Source organism: Ranitomeya imitator, chromosome 3 (assembly GCF_032444005.1).
Source record: "Ranitomeya imitator isolate aRanImi1 chromosome 3, aRanImi1.pri, whole genome shotgun sequence".
In the NCBI taxonomy this organism is placed as follows: domain Eukaryota; kingdom Metazoa; phylum Chordata; class Amphibia; order Anura; family Dendrobatidae; genus Ranitomeya; species Ranitomeya imitator.
Window position 1 is genome coordinate 134021563 of NC_091284.1, and position 23467 is coordinate 134045029.

General features: G+C 43.4%; 1 protein-coding gene across 1 annotated transcript in view; it reads right to left on the minus strand.

Moving 5' to 3' along the window:
* The window catches only part of SMS (spermine synthase), a 177807-nt gene that overhangs the window by 91606 nt on the left and 62734 nt on the right, over positions 1–23467 (minus strand). Inside the window, exons 3-5 of the mRNA XM_069761472.1 lie at positions 11760–11850; positions 3638–3702; positions 48–223 (exon numbers count right to left, since the gene is read on the minus strand). Of these exons, the coding sequence (XP_069617573.1) occupies positions 48–223; positions 3638–3702; positions 11760–11850 (332 nt within the window). The remainder of the gene's footprint in view (positions 1–47; positions 224–3637; positions 3703–11759; positions 11851–23467) is intronic.

Consider the following 23467-nt stretch of genomic DNA (forward strand, 5'->3'; position numbering starts at 1 on the left):
GCTGCACATCCCTTATAAAGCAGAGAACATGGCACTGTTCCACTTACTAACATCTCCATTGAGGATCAGAATGTTGCCAAACTGAACGGAGTGGAGAATTTTGATGTTCTGATACGGTGAATCTTTACTATAAACTATTTCGTCTATGTCGTACTCCACTAAGCGCCCTTCAGCCGTGGGCCAGTATCGGTCAACCTTTGCTCCCCGAACAATAGCTGGTAATCTAAAGTAGAAAAAGAACGATCATTAGTTTAATAAAGGAACAACGAAATATCGAGCACGTGGAGGAAGCGAGATATAATGGACTCTAAGATGCACTCAAATTTCGGACATAAGAAAGAAAGAAAATATTTCAAACTAATCAAAGTGATAACGGCGGTGAATGGGTTATTCATGTGGTGGTCTGTTGTAGAAAAGGAAGTTCATATTTCCTGGTGGGGTTAATGTAATGTAAGGGCAGAAACTTGGTTTCCAGCGATGTGTCACAGATCTGCTGACTGGCATTTTGATAAAAGCCCTGTGGCTCTGGGGTAGGTAGTGTAAGAAAAATCAGCTATAAAAAGCCACACAGCTCTCAATAAATGTGCATAGTTTAGGGTTGTCTGGCACTTATACAAACTAATGTCACCTTTATAGTGGGCTAGATGAAGAGCCCGGCGTTGCCCAGGTATAGTAACTAAGTGTAGTTAGTTATAAAAAATTATAATGATTATATTGCACATAAAAACTCTGTTGAAACCAAAGTCTTTTTCTTTTTCTAACACAATATTAACCCTTTGACGACTGCCGATACGACTTAACGGCGGCAGTTGAGGGACCTTATTCCTCCTGCACCTCACACTCCTTTATGCACAGCATTTGATTTCTCTTTTTTTTTTGAGGGGGGGGGGGGGGGGGGCGAGGGGAGGGAGAGGGGGATAGGGGGCATTCAGACAAATGCAGTGGACCATGCTTATGTGTCCCAAACAAAAATGTATAAAAGAAATAAATGCTCTATTTAGCCGCTATTGTCATTGGGTCACAGAAGAAATGCAAAACAATTTCAAAATAAATATGCACCGACAGCGGTGGGTACAGGTGCATTCTGTGCTCTGGGGGCACAGTGGTGGGCACTGGTGCATTTTCTGCTCTGGGGGGTGCAGACAACCATATCTGCATCTAGATTTGTGTGGGTTAAATAAAAAATATAAATAAGAGTTTGGCCCCCCATTTTCTGTATTCTTGCTATCTGTACGTAATGCCCGTGTGCCACCCCAAGAACACCACGGCCACATGAGCATGTTGTGTGATAGATAGATAGAGATATTAATATATTATATATATATATATATATATATATATATATATATATATATATATATATATACATACACATATACAGTCATGGCCAAAAGTATTGACACCCCTGCAATTCTGTCAGATAATACTCAGTTTCTTCCTGAAAATGATTGCAAACACAAATTCTTTGGTATTATTATCTTCATTTAATTTGTCTTAAATGAAAAAACACAAAAGAGAATGAAGCAAAACATTGATCATTTCACACAAAACTCCAAAAATGGGCCAGACAAAAGTATTGGCACCCTCAGCCTAGTACTTGGTTGCACAACCTTTAGCCAAAATAACTGCGACCAACTGCTTCCGGTAACCATCAATGAGTTTCTTACAGTGCTCTGCTGGAATTTTAGACCATTCTTCTTTGGCAAACTGCTCCAGGTCCCTGATATTTGAAGGGTGCCTTCTCCAAACTGCCATTTTTAGATCTCTCCACAGGTGTTCTATGGGATTCAGGTCTGGACTCATTGCTGGCCACCTGAGAAGTCTCCAGTGCTTTCTCTCAAACCATTTTCTAGTGCTTTTTGAAGTGTGTTTTGGGTCATTGTCCTGCTGGAAGACCCATGACCTCTGAGGGAGACCCTGCTTTCTCACACTGGGCCCTACATTATGCTGCAAAATTTGTTGGTAGTCTTCAGACTTCATAATGCCATGCACACGGTCAAGTAGTCCAGTGCCAGAGGCAGCGAAGCAACCACAAAACATCAGGGAACCTCCGCCATGTTTGACTGTAGGGACCATGTTCTTTTCTTTGAATGCCTCTTTTTTTTTCTCCTGTAAACTCTATGTTGATGCCTTTGCCCAAAAAGCTCTACTTTTGTCTCATCTGACCAGAGAACATTCTTCCAAAACGTTTTAGGCTTTTTCAGGTAAGTTTTGGCAAATTCCAGCCCGGCTTTTTTATGTCTCGGGGTAAGAAGTGGGGTCTTCCTGGGTCTCCTACCATACAGTCCCTTTTCATTCAGACGCCGACGGATAGTACAGGTTGACACTGTTGTACCCTTGGACTGCAGGGCAGCTTGAACTTGTTTGGATGTTAGTCGAGGTTCTTTATCCAACATCCGCATAATCTTGCGTTGAAATCTCTTGTCAATTTTTCTTTTCCGTCCACATCTAGGGAGGTTAGCCACAGTGCCATGGGCTTTAAACTTCTTGATGACACTGCACACGGTAGACACAGGGACATTCAGGTCTTCGGAGATGGACTTGTAGCCTTGAGATTACTCATGCTTCCTCACAATTTGGTTTCTCAAGTCCTCAGACAGTTCTTTGGTCTTCTTTCTTTTCTCCATGCTCAATGTGGTACACACAAGGACACAGGACAGAGGTTGAGTCAACTTTAATCCATGTCAACTGGCTGCAAGTGTGATTTAGTTATTGCCAACACCTGTTAGGTGCCACAGGTAAGTTACAGGTGCTGTTAATTACACAAATTAGAGAAGCATCACATGATTTTTCGAACAGTGCCAATACTTTTGTCCACCCCTTTTTTATGTTTGGTGTGGAATTATATCGAATTTGGCTTTAGGACAATTCTTTGTGTTTTTTCATTTAAGACAAATTAAATGAAGATAATACCAAATAATTTGTGTTTGCAATCATTTTCAGGAAGAAAAGGAGTATTATCTGACAGAATTGCAGGGGTGTCAATAATTTTGGCCATGACTGTATATATGTATGTATGTATATATATATATATATATATATATATATATATATATATATATTTTTTTTTTTTTTTTTATATTGACACAATAACGCCAGTTGACATATTTCGGGTTCTCCTGAGAGCCTAAACGTGCTACCATGGCCTGCAGGGTCTCCAAGCTTGTCTCCAATCTGTGATTCCATAATTCCACGACAGTTCCTTCTTATAGTTGCATTTTCAATATTGAGGAGTGTATGTGTATGCAGAACAGAGAAGAATTGCAGATACTGATAGATGCCTTTATAGGCAAACACACCTATGTCGTAAGACATACAGTGTGTGGACCTGTGTGTGCCACTGCATGGCAGTCACCGAGTGCACTCCCACCAACCAATTAGGAAGCTCACGAGCCACATTATGGGGTGGTAAGTGATCAAAAGGAATTGTTAAAGGACTGTTATGAAACAATTTTATTTCCTTTCAACATTACTGATAAATATGAAGCTGATAGCACGGGAAAGAGCTTGGAATGTAATCTCCAAAACTGCCCCTTGAGGGCAGCAAATGCCAACATTTGTCCGGTCGCAATGCAATCATCCCCACTCCTTATGGCATGGGCGCCGCTACAGAACCACCTCAGGATCACACAATTACCTTTTCACTTGTGAGATACCATTGTGCAAAATTTCTTTCATCTTCTCCTCAACCTCATCAAGTAGCTGAAGAAAGACAAGGGTTGTATCAGTAACGTATATACGAAGACATTATATTCATTTAAATAGAATCAGCCATTTCCACATGATATAATCAAGTTCTGTGGATAGTTGTAATGCTGACAATGCCCAGCATGCAGGAACCTGAATACAGGGCATAATTTTTTTTTTTATACCATTCTGATAAGTGGATGAAAATCAAAACCCATTTTTTAACTAAAAAAAAAACAAAACTGTAGTGTCCCATAATGTGACATCAATATATAAATCGTTACTAATGATCCTATATGTTTGTGGGACAACTACTCATGTATGGGTGGGGAAAAATGAGCCAAAAGAATTGCACAGAAGGCATTTCTGTCACAGTAAAACCAGTACGGCATGCAGCTTGCCATCAACTCCTTGGGAAACATTGTGAGCCTGATGGAGCCGGGATAAATCAATAGGGCAGATTAGGGACACAGGCTTTCAGAGGGCGACTTAGTCGTTAGCACTGTTACTTTTCAGCACTGGAGTCCTGGGTTCACATCCCACCAAGGACAACATCTGCAAGGAGTTTGTATGTTCTCCCCATCTTTGCGTGGGTTTCCTCCAGGTGCTCCAAATTCCTTACACACTCCAAAGACATACTGATAGGAAATCTACATTGTGAGTCCCAATTGGAAGAGTATGTAAAGCGCTGATGAATATGATGGCGATATACAACCGATCATAACATAAGTACAATGGAGTAATATGAAAGTTTGAAGAAAAGAAAAAGAATTCTGTATTATTGTAGATACAAAAGGGATGTTAATTTACCGGGTAAAAAAAAAAGAAATCTACAAAGTAACAAAAAACACATGAATTACGAGCGGGTTTACCAAAGCGTTTGCTGTTAAAATAGTTGTCTGACTTATGAAAACTTTTTCAGTGAGGGATGTTTTAAAACAATAAATGAAGACATACTCATCCTCTAAGGCTGCCGTCACACTAGCAGTGTTTGGTCAGTATTTTACATCAGTATTTGTAAGCCATAGCGGAAGCCTGGGATTGGCTGCAAAAGTCAGGTGACTAGGATAGCCCCACGTCACGTAATTCAAGCTGTAGTCCATCCTAGACACGTGTCAGGATGGACTGCAGTTGGAAGAAAGTGCTTCCGAGACCTGTGTCTCAACTGACAAAGGAGCTGTATTGTTAGTTGACTCATCAGAGCTGGCAGAGAAGTATGTGACTGAAGAAATAAATCTTCTCCTCTGCAAACTGTGCAATGAGGACTGAGACTGGAGAAAAAAAATTATTTGCGCTCAATCAGCCGAGGAGAAAATATATTTCTCCTGATGTCACAGACCTTCTCCTTGGCTCACGGCAGTATGTGTGCTTATGATACTGGTCTTCTGTCAGTTTAGACAAAGGCATCGAGAACTGTGTTTCTTCAGACTGTAGCCCATCCTGACCTAAGACTAGGACGGGCTGCTGTTTGTATTACGTTACGAGGAAAACTTTATTACATTCTTGGAGAACCCATTTAACCTCTCCAGTGAACACCGTAAACAAAACAGACAACAGAGCAAAAATGCTGTTTTTTCATCTTACTGCCACAGAAAAAGAGTAACTTAAAGGAGATTAAAAAGTTATATGTAAATAAAATGATATGATAGAATAAATTATACTACTGAAAGAGTCAACTTGTCTAGCAAAAAAACAAGACCTCACTTGTCTGTTGATGGAAAAATATAAAACAGCAGCATCATTCAAAATATGGAGAAAATAAGTGATTTTTGTAAAATAAGGATTTTTGTGTACTTGTGAGCCATTCATTGGGGGGACACAGACCGCGGGTGTATGCTGCTGCCAATAGGAGGCTGACACTAAGTGATACAAAAAAAGTTAGCTCCTCCTCTGCAGTATACACCTTCCTGCTGGCTCTCAGCTAACCAGTTCGGTGCCAAAGCAGTAGGAGATCAATAACATAAAAGTATAGCATGTCAAACTATAAAACAAGCACAAGCTAATAACAGGTTGGGAGCTGTGTCCTCCAATGAATGGCTCGGAGAAAAGGATTTTACAGTGAGTACACAAAAATCCCTCTTTCTCCTTCGCCTCATTGGGGGACACAGATCGTGGGACGTCCCAAAGCAGTCACTGGGTGGGTACAACATCAGATCAGGCCCTGTGTAACTACTACTTACAACAGCGCTACCGCGGCCTGCAGAGTCCGCCTGCCCAGACTCATATCTGTGGAAGTCTTGGAATTATAGTGCTTCAAGACTGCATGCGGACTGGACGAACCCGCAAGCTTGCAGGCGTGCTTTATCGACGCCTGGTACCTAGAGCCCAAGACAACCTCGATCGACAGAGTGGAGTGGAGTTAGGCTGACGTCTAACCCGAAGGACTCCTGGATGGTGTAAAGAATCCACCAGGCTACCATGGCCGATGAAATGGCTAAACCCTTCCTGTAACCATCAGGAAGCCTTCCTCTGACCGTCAGGAAGTCCAAATAAGGTGTCCAACCTTCGGAAGGACGCCGTGCATGATACGTACCTACACAGAGCACTCACTTCGTCCAGAATATGGAGAACCCATCCCGTTTTGTGGACTGGTGCCGAAAAAGATAAGAGAAGAACGATGCCCTTGTAACATTGGGAATACAGTACCACCAAGGTAACAAGGGACGGGGATGGCCTGAGGACAACTTTGCCTTGATGGTAATAAGGAAAAAAGTCTGAAAGAACAGAGCGTCTAGCTCCAAAGACTTGTCAGGATGACGAGACCGCAGAGAAAAAAAAAAAGGGGCGACCTTCCCTGATAGTAAAGTCTGTCCGGATCAAAAAAGGAGTCTACTACAAGACTCCCAGGATCATTTTTTTTCCCTCTCTATCGGGCATGCGCAGTTTGCACTGCCCTTCTAATTTACAGCGCAGGCGCCGGGGACATTCATGAAAAAAATGGAGGCGGCGCACGGAAGTCCTGAGTGATGGCAGGGAGGCATTCATGTCAGGGGGGAAAGACATGCCCCCCTGATAAATTAGAGGTATAAGGGACAAATTATAAAAACGATTATTTCAGCGTTGGTAGGGACACCGACTAAAAGAGCCACCTTGACAAAGTGCAGCATTAGTGCAGCACAAGGTGGCTCCTACAGTTAAAAACGCCTGTGGGGGTGACAGGTTTCCTTTAAAGTCCTAAAGTTCTAATGGTATGTGGAAGGGGAAGGACCACATGTGAAAATTCCCTGCGAGAAAGTCCCTACTTGCAGTTTTGTTGCAATAAGATGGAAAAGTACTAGCTCCGCAAACAAAAAACTAAACGTGGTCCGTGCGGATCTCCCAGGACCACAGGGGCCCTTCCTGTTTCCTAACGACTCTCGGAAGTAGGGGAAGGGGGGTTATGGAAACTGGTACCCCGGAAGAATCAGAGCATTTACTGCAAGGGCTTTTGGATCTTGAGGCCAAACCATGAACACGAGTACATTGGCGTTCAGTTTGGACGCCATCCGATCTACATCTGTAGTGCCCCAGTGAAGGCAGATCTGATGGAAGACTTCTGGGTGAAGTTCCCACACACTTGAGGTGGGACCCTGATGGCTGAAGAAGTCTACCGCCCAGAGATGTACTCCTGGGATGTGTACTGCAGAGATCACTGAATGAAAGATCTTGGCCCATCAGAGAATGAGGTACCTTATCCATGATGTCTGACCGTGGGAACCTGCTAGAGGATTGACGTATGGCATAGCCGTGGCATTATCTAATTGAATTCAGATGGGGTGACCTGCCAGAAGGCAGAGGACCTGCTGTAGGACTAACCGGATCGTTCGGATCCCCAAAACAAAGATCGGGAGAAGAAGGCTGGCATCGGTAGTCACTAATAATCATTGAACTGGAAGGAACTCCCCTGGATGAGGAAGAAGCTCAGAGACTACCCTCTGAATGCCTGATTGACCTACAGAAAACGAGTGGAGCGAAGGAAACAGCTTCCATTGCAGTCACCATTTTTTTTCCTCATGACCCTCCCAGCAAATCTAATGGAATGAGCGATCAAGTAAGTGAGTTCTGAGTTGAAGGGCCACGGCCTTGTCTCAAGGGAGAAATACCAACCCTCTAGAAGTGTTCAGAATCATCCTCAAAAAGAATATCTGCTGGGCTGGAAAAGAGGAAAAAACCTGTCTAGATGAAGCTGCCAGCCCAGGAGAGGGTATAGCAATTGATGTAGACGACTCAGCGTAGTCCTGGAAGAGCGGCTAGAAAGTCCACCGTATAGGGCAGGACGACCACGCCTCTGGGGTGCAAGAGGAACAAGATGGCCGCCATAACCCTTGCAAACACTCAGGTGCGGTAGCAAGACTGAAGGCAAGGTCGTGACTTGAAAATGCTGTTTGCAAATGGAAAAGTGAAGGAATTTCTGAAGAGGGGAAAATAGGAATGTGAAGGTAAGCAACCCGAATGTCGGTGGATTCCAGAAACTCCACCCTTTTTCCGTTGAGGTAATGGCTGAGCGGAGGAACTCCATCCGAAGAAGGACCTTGTCCAGCTTGGTAAAAGTTTGAGGTCCAGGATCGGTATTACTTTTCGGCCCCCCCTTTTGGAACCAAGATCCCTTAGATCTAGACCGTCCCGGACAATTCTTCCACTGCTGGTTGGGTCTATAAGACACATGCGATCCTAGGGAGTGATGTTAGAGGCTTTTTGAACGCAGAGTACGCTTCCATACTCTGAGCTATAATGCCCTTCTGGGTGTAATGGCATTTGCTGATGACAGCGCCGCTCAACTAGCTGCATCCAAGAGGCGTAAACCAGCTAGTCTCTCGCTCAAGAAATTTGATTGACCAGCTGTACTGTCTTCGGGAAAAGGTTACTGATGTGAATCAAAGTAGTTATGGTATCCGACCAGGAGACCATTGCTCTAGCAACCCATGCGGTGGCCAAGGAAGGGTAGAGCACTCAACCCGAGGCTGCAAGACGAAACGAACCAGATTTGCTATCTGACAGTCTGTTGTAATTTTAATTGATGACCCATCGGGCAGGAATACTGGTAGACAAACCACAGGAGATTCTACCCGGATAATCTGCCAAGTGGCAGAATGCGCGGCTGCATCCAGGTCAGGAAAAGCCGTCTCTTGCTACCTCCGCTCTCTTTTGACAGTGCGGAGTTAAAATGATGAACCCTCGATCCACCACCCTCTTAAAAAGGGAAGTGGAGCGGGATTGTCCACCTTCTTGCATCATTCGCTAAATAGTAGAGATGCAGAAAGGGGTGCTCGGACGCCAAAAAAGGGTGACACTGTACATCCATCAAGTTCAGGTCACCGGGAGGACAGGGTTGGTTCCGGTGTTAGGCCTGGCTGCAGAAGAGTATACATGGAGACGACACTCCATGTGCTCGTCTATTGATGGTGTGGGGAGATCGGTGCACTTTAAAAGGACCCGTCGCCCCTAAGAAACAGACCAGGCATGGCATCCCACGTCGTAGGGTGGTATAATTGAAGGGGACACCCCACGTGTTTGCATATTGCTTATCCGGACGCTCCCTGTCCGGGTGAATGACAAATGCTTTGCAAGGGAGTTTAGTCGCCTTATGAGGGACACTGCGTGATCTAGAGTGGACCCATAGCCCTCATCAATCTACAGAGATTGGTTGATGATATAAATAGGTGAACCCATCCCCTTCTGAAGTTCTGGCGAGTCCAGATCCAAGGCAATATCCAATCCATATTCAGAGTCTTGTTCTCAGCAATCATTGGTGAGGGAGATCAGGAAATGAAGCTTCCATTTTCTATAAGCCTGTACGTTTCTAGAATACTTGCGGCCCCTGCTAGCCAACAGCTCCCATATAGGAGAGGAACCATATATATCACTCCTGCGAGCACTCCGAGCCACAGAGTGCTCCGAGTTCATGGAGGGCTTCAATCTCTTGATCAGAGAAGCCATGGGATGTGGCAGTGATTAATCCCACTCAGGGGAACTAGGTACTCTGGAATAAGCTGGGATCGGTGGCGGAGGGTTCCAGAGTTCATTTAGGGTGACCGGCTTTGGACTGGTCATGTGCCCTTAAGACAAGGGAATACTGGTCATGTGCCTTTAAGACCAGGGAATGCTAGTCATGTGCCTCTAAGACTGGGGACTAATATGGGTCATTCATGTAAGTACAGGAGGGAAGAGGGCAGTACTTCCTTACCAGGCTGCAGTCGTTGAGCTCCTTTAATGCAAAAAACATCGCCTCTGCCGGGAGAGAGAGAAAGAGAAAGAGAAAGAGAAAGAGAGAGAGAAAGAGAAAGAGAGAGAGAGAAAGAAAGAGAGACCATTTAGGGGGCAGAGCCACAGACACAATATGGGCGGAGCCTCGCGACTTCCATGAATAGGCCCAAGACAGGGCCTAAATTTCTGCAGCTGGCAAGAGCAATACCAGGGGTAGAATAGAAGGGCATTGGGCCGGGAAAACCGAACGCTCCCATGCCAGACAGAAAACCCCAAAAAGGATGGGCGGAGCCGCCTTAACGTGCCATAGTGCGGGCGCGACTTCTGGGATGCGGCCTACACATCGGCCGAAGCCGGGAGCTAAATTTTTGCAGCCGGCCGGAGCATTACCTTATGGAGGTGGGCAACAGGGAAGCCATGTTATTATCCTACTGCAGGGGCCCATCGCCTACTGGATCCACTCACCATTGGTGCGCGTTCCGGCATGGAGCCGACCACGGATGACTGGGATTCAGCGCCAAGGAAAGTGCGCACTGTGCTGTTCTGCTGCAGGTTAGGTATTGCAGCGTGGACAGTGCAGGGATAAAGCAATAACCCTCAATCCATCATAACTCTTGTTAGGGAGGTGGAGAGGAACCGTCCGCCTCCTTGGGCCATCCGCTTTAACAGTGGTGGTACAGTAGGGGCTGCTCGGACGCCAAAAAGAAGGAGCCTCTGTAAATCCACAGACTTCAAGGATCCGGGTGGGCTGGGCAAGTTGTCTGGCAATAGGCCTGGCTCCAGGAGAGGATACATAGAGGCAACACTCCATGTGCTCTCTCGTTGCTGGTGTGGAGAGATCGGGACCCGAAGGAACAGTCGCCCCTAAAGTGAGCTCAGGCACGGCTTCCCACGTCGCAGGAGAGGGTACAGGGAGGTGACACTCCGTGTTCTCACCTGTTGATGGTTCGGGGGAGATCGGAACCTTGAAAGGATCTGTCGCCCCCTTCACTCCGTTAATAAACATTTAAAAAAAATTTTTTTTACAGAAAAGTAAAAAATAAAATAAAAACGATGGGGTCTGAACCAGACCAAAGTGCCTCGGCCTCCTACAGACACTAAGCAAGAACTGGTTAGCAGAGAGCCAGCAGGAGGGTGTATACTGCAGGGGAGGAGCTGAGAGCCAGCAGGAGGGTGTATACTGCAGAGGAGGAGCTAATTTTTTTTGTATCACTTAGTGTCAGCCTCCTAATGGCAGCAGCATACACCCACGGTCTGTGTCCCCCAATGAATGGCTCGGAGAAAAGGATTTTACGGTGAGTACACAAACATCCCTATTTTACAAAAATCACTTATTTTCTCCATATTCTGAATGATATTGCTTTTTTTTATTCTTCCATCAACAGAGACAAGTGAGGTCTTGTTTTTTTGCTAGACAAGTTGACTCTTTCAGTAGTATAATTTATTCTATCATATCACTGTGTCCCCCAATGAGGCGAAGGAGAAATATGTTAATTAGTGAGCAAAATAAGCAAAACATTAAAAAATCCTACATAAATCGGTTATCATTGTAATGGTACTGAACCAAAAGACTAACCACACATTGAACGGCATACAAAAAATAAAATAAAAACAATTCATGAATTGCTATTCTTGCTCATTCTACCTGACAAACTAAGAAAGAAAAGCAATCGAAAAATGTTTTGTTCCCCAAAATGGTACTCAAAAAATCGTCAACTGGAAATTTACAAATCTAGAATGTTGCCTCAATTTAAATTAAGAGTTTGGAAACTATTTGGCACAATATTATCAAAACTAATTGTACTATGTGGCTATGTATTAGTTAACCTTGAGGTAGGAAGATGTGCTACACAGAAAATACCATATATATGGGGAAATTATATACTCACATTCTGAACAGAATCATTTTTGTCCGGCTCATCAAGGCTTTGCAGATCAAACAGCACTAAGCCATGAGGATAGATTCTCACAGTTGCAAAACTGAAAGAGAAAATACAGAGAAATATATGGCAGCATTATTCACAGATATCGTGTTTAACACAACGCGCCATCCTACGACCCTTTAGCACAATGGTAATATCAAAGCAGACTCTAAAAAGAGAGCAATGGCTGTAAAGTCTACAATATTTTCTAGGCTTTGGTTACAATTACTCAATGCCAGCAGGCTGCTGACAAAGCACAATGCTTTTTTGTTCTGTGCATTTCAAACCTCTGTGTAATTCTACTGGAGGCCAATGTCACATGACTATTAGATATTAAGGAAATTTGCTTAGTAAAAACAAAAATGAATCCAGTTAAAACATCACAATACTCGCACGTTGTGAAAGATTCCCAGCCTTGTGACTACACTATAGACTATGGGCCTGATTCATCAAGACTGGAGTTCATGTTGGTTTTAATGAGGAGGTGTACTGGAGTCAGATACTTCTGATTCACGGACAAGTGGTGTACCCCTCGGTGTGTGCCATGTAACAAATCTTACTAAACTAAGACTTGTGAACACCGGCACTAGTCATGAATTTGATGAGCGGCAGTCGTCGCGGCCCCATCCACTTTATCGGAGCTGGGTGAAAATGGCTTGCATACAATAAAAGTCACAATTTTAGTGCAGCCTTGAGTTGCATCAAAATGATGTGACATTTTAAGCATGTGTGTTGCAAATGTTATACAGAAAACGGGCATATGTGCCAATTCATCAAGCAGTTTTTAACAGTTTTCTCCTTGAAATGTTGCAAAATTTTTATGCAACTTTTGGATATTTTATTCGAGGCCCGGCCAGCTCCAACACACTTTGGAAAATTGGGAGGAACTCAGCTAAGAGGAAGCATGGCCAAGAATCTCAAACAAATTAATCATAATTTACACCACTAAAATTAGGTAAAACTACAACAGAAATGTACTCCGGTCCTCGACTTGAGTACATTCTTTGCCGTGGAAAACAGCAGCTAAAAGATACAACAGATTCATTCAGAGGAGCTACTTAATGAATTTGCCACATCAGAGCCATACAATCTTGTCATTGGCTAACATTAACCCTACTGCTCACACACCTCATTGGTAGAATGTAGAGTATTGCTTTTCAGAATCATCAATTCCCCAAAAATATAGGTATTCTAATTATTCCCAGGTATTTAATAAGGCACACAGCAAGAATAACTTGGGGGTAGTTCGTAATTTACAGCAACTAGTAATCTGTTAATAGATCATAGACTATATTTTTAGTGTAATAAAATGAATAAAAATACCTAATAAAAGAGATTAAAGTCTAATAAAAAACAAACAAACTGTAATTGCTCATGGGTCGGCATTCTCCAGGAAAGCGCCAAAGCTTCCACTAGAATTAGCCGACACCAGTTGCATTTTCTTACACTGTATTTCTTGGACTACTTTGTACTCAAGCTGACATATTTGTGTGTCTAGCAGCCGGAGCGAGGTGTGGATTGTTTTCGGCCTTCCTTCCACTTAAACATGGGTGCGTCTTATCATGAAGTGCATCTGAGAGTTCAAGAAATAAATATATTGTTTCCAGAAATAAATGTCCTTTAAAAAAAAACAAAACAAAAAAAAAAAAACAATGTACCGTAACTTGTATCATTTTCATCTATTCTCCAAAATCCCAAACTATTTTCAGCTGGACAGGAACAATCAAACAATAGGCAACAATGCAATTCCTATGATGAAAAATAAATGTAACTATCAAAGGGGAGAGCCAGACATAAGAGATAAAGGGTTAATCCTGCTAGGGAGGGGGCTCATTGTCTCAGACCCCTGTGATCCTGATCGTGGAGAAACTGCAGAAATGATTACATGATGCTACACCCTTCTAAGCTTTCAGAGCACAGCGGTGCTGGCAGCCACTTGTCTGTGCAGTGAACTAGTCCAGCACCGCGGGTGACCAGAACACCATTATACACCAGTTTAAAAAAAAGAAAAAAAAAAAAAAAAGAAGGTGGCATAGCGCTGCACCAGTGCGCTTCATTGCCAAAATCACTAGTCCATCATAAAGCGCAGATTCATAAAATAGAATACTTCCTTTAGCCCCTTGCCTCTGCAGCCAGTTTACATTCTAAATTTCTATTTTATCCTCCTCTTCTTCCAAAAGCCACCATTTTTGATTATTTTTCCATCCACAAAGCTTTATGACAGCTCATTTTTTGACAGACGAGTTGTAAACAGAAAAAATTATTCCAAGTGAGGTGAAATGGTAAAAAAAAAAAAAAAAAAAAATCTGCCATTGTTTTTCTTTTTTAAAATGTTTCCAGTGTTTATTGTATGGTAGAAATGACCTAGTAACACAATTCTACGGATTAGTACAATTACGGCGATACCAAATTTGATTACTTCTTTATTTGAATCTGGGAAAAAAAAATCAAATTTGTAGAAATAAACGTCATTGTGAGTCGCCAGTTTCTGAGACCAGTCAACTTTTTATTTTTCCTGTCAGTTTAGTGTGGGCTTGTTTTTTTTACTGATTAAATACACACGCGGTCAAAATTGTTGGTACCCCTCAATTAACGGGAACCCATCACCCCGAAAATCGATGGTGAGGTAAGCCCACCGGCATCAGGGGCTTATCTACAGCATTCTGTAATGCTGTAGATAAGCCCCCGATGTTACCTGAAAAAGGAGAAAAAGACGTTATATTATACTCACCCAGGGGCGGTCCCGCTGCTGGTCAGGTCAGATGGGCGTCTCTGGTCCGCTCCGGCGCCTCCCATCTTCATTACAAGACGTCCTCTTCTGATCTTCAGCCACGGCTCCGGTGCAGGCGTACTTTGCTCTGCCCTGTTGAGGGCAGACAAAGTACTGCAGTGCGCAGGCGCCAGGCCTCTGACCTTTCCGGTGCCTGCGCACTGCAGTACTATCCTCTGCCCTCAAGAGGGCAGAGCACATGTCTGTGCTATATACTGCGTGGGCTATGCTATATACTATATGGGCTGTTATATATACTACATGGCTGTTCTATATACTACGCGGGCCGTGTTATATATACTACGTGGGCTGTTATGTGCTACGTGGGCTGTGTTATATACTACATGGCTGTTCTATATACTACGTGGGCTGTGCTGTATACTATATGGGCTGTTATATGCTACGTGGGCTGTGCTACATACTACGTGGCTGGATTATATACTACATGGCTGCGTTATATGCAATCATGAATCGTGGTATGTGTTAAAGGGGGGGCCCACTGAGACTCTTTTGCCCGGGGCCCTCAAAAACCTGGAGCCGGCCCTGTATGTAGTTCAGAAATGTAAGATCCATGAGACTGTAGCCAACCTCCCTGGATGTGGCCGCAGGAGGAAAATTGATGACCAATCATAGAGACTGATAATACGAATGGTAACAAAAGAACCCAGAAAAACTTCTAAACAGATTAAAGGTGAACTTCAAGCTCAAGGAACAATCAGTGTCAGATCGCACCATCCGTCGTCGTATGAGCCAAATTAGACTTCATGGGAGACGACCAAGGAGGACATTGCTAAAAAAAAAAAAAAAAAAATCATAAAAAAGCCAAACTGGAATTTGCCAAACTACATGTTGACAAGCCACAAAGCTTCTGGGAGAATGTCCTATGGACAGAGGAGACAAAAATGGAACTTTCTGGCAAGGCACATCAGCTCTATGTTCACAGATGGAAAAATGAAGCATATCAAGAAAAGAGCACTGTCCCTACTGTGAAACATGGAGGAGGCTCTGTTAGGTTCTGGGGCTGCTTTGCTGCATCTGGCACAGGGTGTCTAGAATCTGTGCAGTGTACAATGAAATCTCAAGACTATCAAGGGATTCTAGAGAGAAATGTGCTGCCCAGTGTCAGAAGGCTTGGTCTCAGTCACAGGTCATGGGTCTTGCAAAAGGATAATGACCCAAAACACACAGCTAAAAACACCCAAGAATGGCTATGAGGATAACATTGGACTGTTCTGAAGTGGCCTTCTATGAACCCTGACCTAAATCCTATTGAGCATCTTTGAAGGTTGCCTTCTCCAGATGGCATGTTTCAGCTCTTTCCAAACACAAGACAACTGGAGCAGTTTGCTCTTGAGGAGTGGGCAAAAATACCTGTCAAGAGGTGCAGAAGTCTCATTGACAGTTACAGGAATAATTTAATTGCAGTGATTGCCTCAAAAGGTTGTGCAACAAAATATTAAGTTAAGGGTACCATCATTTCTGTCCAGGCCTATTTCATGAGGTTTATTTATTTTTTTATTCTGTGGAAGCATGGTTGAAAAGCAATGTCTGACTTTCATTTGTTCATTTTCAGAGTTTTTTTTATTTATTATTACTTTTGTCAGATTCAAGTTATTTCTTTGACCATTGTGCGGTTTTCTGTCATTAAACGAGGGGTACCAACAATTTTGACCATGTGTGTAACAGTTTTAATAGCAATTTTAACCCCTTCAAGACCTTGCTTTTTTCAGTTTTTGCGTTCTCGTTTTTTCGCGCCCCTCCTTCCCAGAGCCATAAGTTGTTTTTTTTTCCGGCAATACGGCCATGTGAGGGCTTGTTTTTTGTGGAACGAGTTGTACTTTTGAACGATTCCATTAGTTTTACCATATCATGTACTGGAGAACAGAAAATAAATTCAAAGTGTAGTGAAATTGCAAAAAATTGCAATCCCACACTTGTTTTTTGTTTATCTTTTTTGCTCGGTTCACTAATGCTAAAACTGACCTGCATTATGATTCTTTCGAGTTCATAGACACCAAACATGTCTAGGTTACGTTTTATGTAAGTGGTAAAAAAAAATTCCAAACTTTGCTAAAAAAAAATTTTTTTTACCCAATAGCCGTAGCGTCTCTATTTTTTGTAATCTCGGGTTGAGTGAGGCCTTATTTTTTGCGTGCCAAGCTGACGTTTTTAATGATACCATTTTGGTGCAGATACGTTCTTTTGATCGCCCGTTAATGCAGTTTAATGCAATGTCGCGGCGACAAAAAAAAAGTTATTCTGGCGTTTCAATTTTTTTTCCTCGCTACGCTGTTTAGCGATCAGGTTAATGCTTCTTTTTATTGATAGATCGGGCAATTCTGAACGCAGCGATACCAAATGTGTAGGTTTGAATTTATTGTTTTATTTTGAATGGGGCGAAAGGGGGGTGATTTAAAAACTTAACTTTTTTTTTTTTTTTTAACTTTTGCCATGCTTCAATAGCCTCCATGGGAGGCTAGAAGCTGGCATAGCCTGATCGGCTTTGCTACATTGCAGCGATCATCAGATCGCTCTTATGTAGCTGAATTGCAGGCTTGCTATGGGCGCCGACCACAGGGTGGCGCTCACAGCAAGCCAGCATCAGTAACCATAGAGGTCTCAAGGAGACCTCTGGTTACTATACAGACGCATCGCTGACCCCCGATCATGTGACGGGGGTCGGCGATGCATTTCCGGCCACAATCGCCGGTTAAATGCCGCTGTCAGCGTTTCACAGCGGCATTTAACTAGTTAATAGCAGTGGGTGGATCGCGAGTTCACCCACCGCTATTGCGGGCACATGTCAGCTGTTCAAAACAGCTGACATGTCCCGGCTTTGATGCGGGCTCACATCAAAGCAGGGGATCCGACCTCCGCTTTTTCCCCGACACCGTACTGGACTCCTTACTGTGTTGGGACCTTTGGCGTTCTTTACTGGTGGTGTCCTGGTATCCTTTCTGTTGTCGCCATTTTTGCTGCTGCGGCGACGCTGCTATAGGTGGTGGTGATTCTGGCAGGGGTGATGCCGGGTTGCTCATACTGCTGCTGGTCTGCGGACGCTGCCCTAATGATGCGCGCTGCGCTGGTGCTGCGGCGACTAGTAGCTCCTGAGGCTCCTGCTGATAATACTGCAGAGCCACTGGGAGATTGTAACTACTCCCATTTAAAGATTTCCCGCCTGCGCAGATGCTCCATCCTCGGCGCCCGAGCGGCAGTCAACCGCCGGCGTCTGCGCAGAAGCACCCTGCCGCATCGCGAGACCAGCAATTCCCGGGCATGCGCCGTACTTTCAAGATGGCACCCGGGAGTGCAGATATGGTGCTGCTGACCGGGGCTCCCGGTCCTATGCATACCCCTAATGCGCAGCTCTGCACGCCAGGTGGCGGTACAGTGTGCAGACTGACGCATTGTTTGGGAGGGCCGCGCCGCTCCTCCAGCAACCACAGAGGGACCCCCCTGGATGTTGCCGCTGCTGCATCTTACCTGGGGAGGTGACCGCAAACTCGTCACCTCCCCTGCATACCCTAGAGGCCCACTAGCCCCCAGCGGTGGCGCTTCGGGTAACCACCCCAGCCGAGGCAGAGGGACCCCAGCTGCCTGAATCGGACTGGTTGGCCCCGGAATCCCACGTCGATCTGGTAAGTCCGTAGGTCTCCCATCAAGGACAGGAAACCAACTGATGCGGGAGAGTGGTACCGCCTTTTTAGCTGTACCTGTCCTTGGTGGGCAGATCCCCTCTCTACGTGGTGCCGTCATGGGCGACAGAGAAAATTTTATATATATTATATATATGTATATATATATATATATATATATATATATATATATATATATATATATATATATATATAATTTTTTTTTTTTTATTATTATGAATTATACAATTATCGATTTTTAACAATTCAGTGCATTCTATTATCCTTTCAAAACAAGGACATTTCTTTAATCCTTTTGTTTTCTGAAAATACCGTATATATTTTTAGTAAAATGGAGAAACCGGAAAATGTGGCCTCATAGCAGGTTGGTCCAAGAGATATTCAGAGCAGAGCAAATTAATGATTTCACACATAATTTTGTCATCGATCGATTCCGGAACCATTATTTGGGTAAATGATATTATTTTACATCATGCATTCTCATTCAAGTTTTCCTTTTGTTATGATGACAATGTGCATGTTAATCGCATTCCTCTCATTTAAGGCTATGTGCACACGTTCAGGTTTTTTTGCGGTTTTTTTTTTCGCTATAAAAACGCATACATATGCATCCCATCATTTATAATGCATTCCGCAATTTTTGTGCATTTTTCGTGGAAAAAAACGCATCGCGATAAAAAACGCAGCATGTTCATTAATTTGGCAGATTTCCCACTATATTATTGCATTGGGAACCCCCGGGAAATAAGGCAAAAAATCCGCCAAAAAAAAAAAAAGTGCAAAAAAAACAAAACAAAAAAAAACGCATGCAGATTTCTTGCAGAAAATGTCCGGTTTTGTTCAGGAAATTTCTGCTAGGAATCCTGATGTGTATATATAGCCTAATAAAGACTAAGTCCAATAACATGACCGCTGCATTTACCGAGTGCCCCGGGCCCTGTTGGCCACTGCATCTAGGTGGCAAGAGCTGCGGAGCAGAATTCTCCAAGCATCTTACAACAAGAGGTAAGCATGTCGGCTTAGTCCACTTCTCATGGGAGAGAGTCTTCTGCACTCTTCTGTACAATAAATTAATGACACCCTTTTGGTCTCCCGTCTGACTGCTGGAATCGGCACTGATCAGCAGAGCAAGGAACTTTTATCTCAGATGGAATGGGACAGAAGAGCGCATGCTTGAGCTACATTCATTACCTATCAGAATGTCAAGTGTTGCACTCTGCTCTTTCTGGCAGCCCCATAAGGAACAAATGGAGTGGCGTTCGAGTGTCTGAAATAACATTCCATTTTGTAGCAAGAATAAAAATTCACCATTCTGACGATCGAGTCCCAGTATTCGGGAACTTACCGATCAATGAGTTTTCGCCTATCCTTTGGATAGGCGATAAAGGGCTTGTCCGGCAAAAACAAGTTAAGACTGCCTAGACTCCTTCTCTCTTCACATATGCATGCACAGCCTCCCATTTTCTAATTTATGAAAGCACCGTATAGCTATAATTTAATCTACTTTGTAATCCAAATGAATCTGGGATCAAGCCGCGCAGATCGGTGGGGTGGTGTAGTTATGACAGAAGGCAGATTTACTTGATACAACAGCTTTGTCCTTGCCACCAATTCCTATCCTGATTACTGGAGTGACAGTAAAGACTGAACGTTTGATATACTCCTTCACATGAAGCCTAGAGAAACATCACAAATAGGGAAAAAAATTCCTGAAGATGTTTAGAAATGATCAGTTTTCGCCAAGGGAACAATCTATGTGGAACCTTCTTCTAAGGCCCCTTTCACACATCCGTGTATCCGGTACGTGTGGGGACAGTTTTGACACGTACCGGAGACACGTGCACGTGTGTGTTTCCACGGACCGTGTGTCTGTGGGCAAAACATTCTGGTATGTCCGTTTTTTGCCATCAGCACAGACAACACCAGCTGAGATCGTTTGGAAATTAATGAAAAATCCGACGCGAGTTCCCCCCTATTTTATTAACTAACCAGACAAAACTCACAGCTGGGGGCTGCAACCCCCAGCTATCAGCTTCTGCAATGTTGATTATCAAGAATAGAGGGGTCCCCATGCTGTTTTTTTTTTATTTTAATTAAATAAATGATTTAAAAACACGGCGTGGGGTCCAACCCCATTTTTGCCAACCAGCCTTGCTAAAGCTCACAGCTGGGGGCTGCTATTCTCAGACTGGTAAGGGGCCATTGTTATAGCCCCCCCCCCCCCCAGCTGCCAAAAAAAGGCGCATCTATTAGATGCGCCTCTTCTGGCGCTTTGCTCGCCTCTTCCAACTTGCCCTGTAGAGGTGGCAAGTGGGGTAATATTTGTGGGGCTGGTATCACCTTTCAGGTGATATCAAGCCCACGTCTTCGTAATGGAGAGGCGTCTATAAGACACCTATCCATTACTAATCCTATAGTTGTAATGTTAAATAAAGACACAGCCAGAATAAGGTCTTTAATTTAAAAAAATTACAGACACCTTTAATGTTCTAAATTAAACCATACTTACTGTAGCACCTAATTCCCCGATGCCCTCGATCTCCTGTAATAAAAGTAAAACAAACCAACAATATACCATACCATCCGTCGTTGTGTCCCACGCTGTAATCCAAGTCTGGGGGCTAAATAGTTTTCAACCAGGAAGGTGCAGAGAGCGCAGCATCATTCACCAGCGGTGACATCATCACGGCCGGGCTAAACCGAGGTGACCTTTGGACCGTGGGAAAAAGACGGTGATGATGTCACCGCTGGTGAATGATGCTGCGCTTTCTGAAGCTCATTCATCAGTGGGTTTTCAGCAGGGACAGTCACATCTTGGCACCGTCCTGGTTGAAAACTATTTAGCCCCCAACCAAAACAAATACACGCTCAGCCAAAAGGATCATGCATGCGTATTGGGAGGTTACGAGACATAGCAGCTCACAGGGGTATTAAGTGTATGCATCTTAACGAAAGGCATTAGGTTGTTTGTTGGGTTTATGTATGTCACATAATTTAGATTCATCCTAGTTTATGTAAATTTTGATATGAAATAACTATGGTAAATAAGGGGAAAAAGAACACGTCGGAACTTTCTGAAAAGTTTATACAAGTTGTATGAGAATAAACGTGGGCTAATAGGTTAATATCACAGAGCACTATCATCTAAATTGCATGAATGAAGACATTACCTAGTCAAGTTTTGGGGTAAAAAAAAAAAAAAAAATAAAAAATCAGTTCCCTATATGGATGTCTTTAATCCTGGTTTGTACAAATATATCCGTTATTACTGCAAAGTGAAAATGGAGTAAGCATGGAAGGAGCAGCACAAATGATATCCTTGGAGATTAGCTTTCCTTAGCAGTTCATAAAATAGCAGCCGATTGTCTTGAGCTAACAGGAAGATGCAATCTAATCCGCAAATCAATTCAAGGTCACGTTGTAGGGTTGAGCATGAAAACTTGCAACAAATACTAGCCCCAAATAGCATTTACATAGTAACATAGTAACATAGTTAGTAAGGCTGAAAAAAGACATTTGTCCATCCAGTTCAGCCTATATTCCATCATAATAAATCCCCAGATCTACGTCCTTCTACAGAACCTAATAATTGTATGATACAATATTGTTCTGCTCCAGGAAGACATCCAGGCCTCTCTTGAACCCCTCGACTGAGTTCGCCATCACCACCTCCTCAGGCAAGCAATTCCAGATTCTCACTGCCCTAACAGTAAAGAATCCTCTTCTATGTTGGTGGAAAAACCTTCTCTCCTCCAGACGCAAAGAATGCCCTCTTGTGCCCGTCACCTTCCTTGGTATAAACAGATCCCCAGCGAGATATTTGTATTGTCAACTTATATACTTATACATGGTTATTAGATCGCCCCTCAGTCATCTTTTTTCTAGACTAAATAATCCTAATTTCGCTAATCTATCTGGGTATTGTAGTTCTCCCATCCCCTTTATTAATTTTGTTGCCCTCCTTTGTACTCTCTCTAGTTCCATTATATCCTTCCTGAGCACCGGTGCCCAAAACTGGATACAGTACTCCATGTGCGGTCTAACTAGGGATTTGTACAGAGGCAGTATAATGCTCTCATCATGTGTATCCAGACCTCTCTTAATGCACCCCATGATCCTGTTTGCCTTGGCAGCTGCTGCCTGGCACTGGCTGCTCCAGGTAAGTTTATCATTAACTAGGATCCCCAAGTCCTTCTCCCTGTCAGATTTACCCAGTGGTTTCCCGTTCAGTGTGTAATGGTGATATTGATTCCTTCTTCCCATGTGTATAACCTTACATTTATCATTGTTAAACCTCATCTGCCACCTTTCAGCCCAAGTTTCCAACTTATCCAGATCCATCTGTAGCAGAATACTATCTTCTCTTGTATTAACTGCTTTACATAGTTTTGTATCATCTGCAAATATCGATATTTTACTGTGTAAACCTTCTACCAGATCATTAATGAATATGTTGAAGAGAACAGGTCCCAATACCGACCCCTGCGGTACCCCACTGGTCACAGCGACCCAGTTAGAGACTATACCATTTATAACCACCCTCTGCTTTCTATCACTAAGCCAGTTACTAACCCATTTACACACATTTTCCCCCAGACCAAGCATTCTCATTTTGTGTACCAACCTCTTGTGCGGCACGGTATCAAACGCTTTGGAAAAATCGAGATATACCACGTCCAATGACTCACCGTGGTCCAGCCTATAGCTTACCTCTTCATAAAAACTGATTAGATTGGTTTGACAGGAGCGATTTCTCATAAACCCATGCTGATATGGAGTTAAACAGTTATTCTCATTGAGATAATCCAGAATAACATCCCTCAGAAACCCTTCAAATATTTTACCAACAATAGAGGTTAGACTTACTGGCCTATAATTTCCAGGTTCACTTTTAGAGCCCTTTTTGAATATTGGCACCACATTTGCTATGCGCCAGTCCTGCAGAACAGACCCCGTCGCTATAGAGTCCCTAAAAATAAGAAATAATGGTTTATCTATTACATTACTTAGTTCTCTTAGTACTCGTGGGTGTATGCCATCTGGTCCCGGAGATTTATCTATTTTAATCATATTTAGCCGGTTTCGCACCTCTTCTTGGGTTAGATTGGTGACCCTTAATATAGGGTTTTCATTGTTTCTTGGGATTTCACCTAGCATTTCATTTTCCACCGTGAATACCGTGGAGAAGAAGGTGTTTAATATGTTAGCTTTTTCCTCGTCATCTACAACCATTCTTTCCTCACTATTTT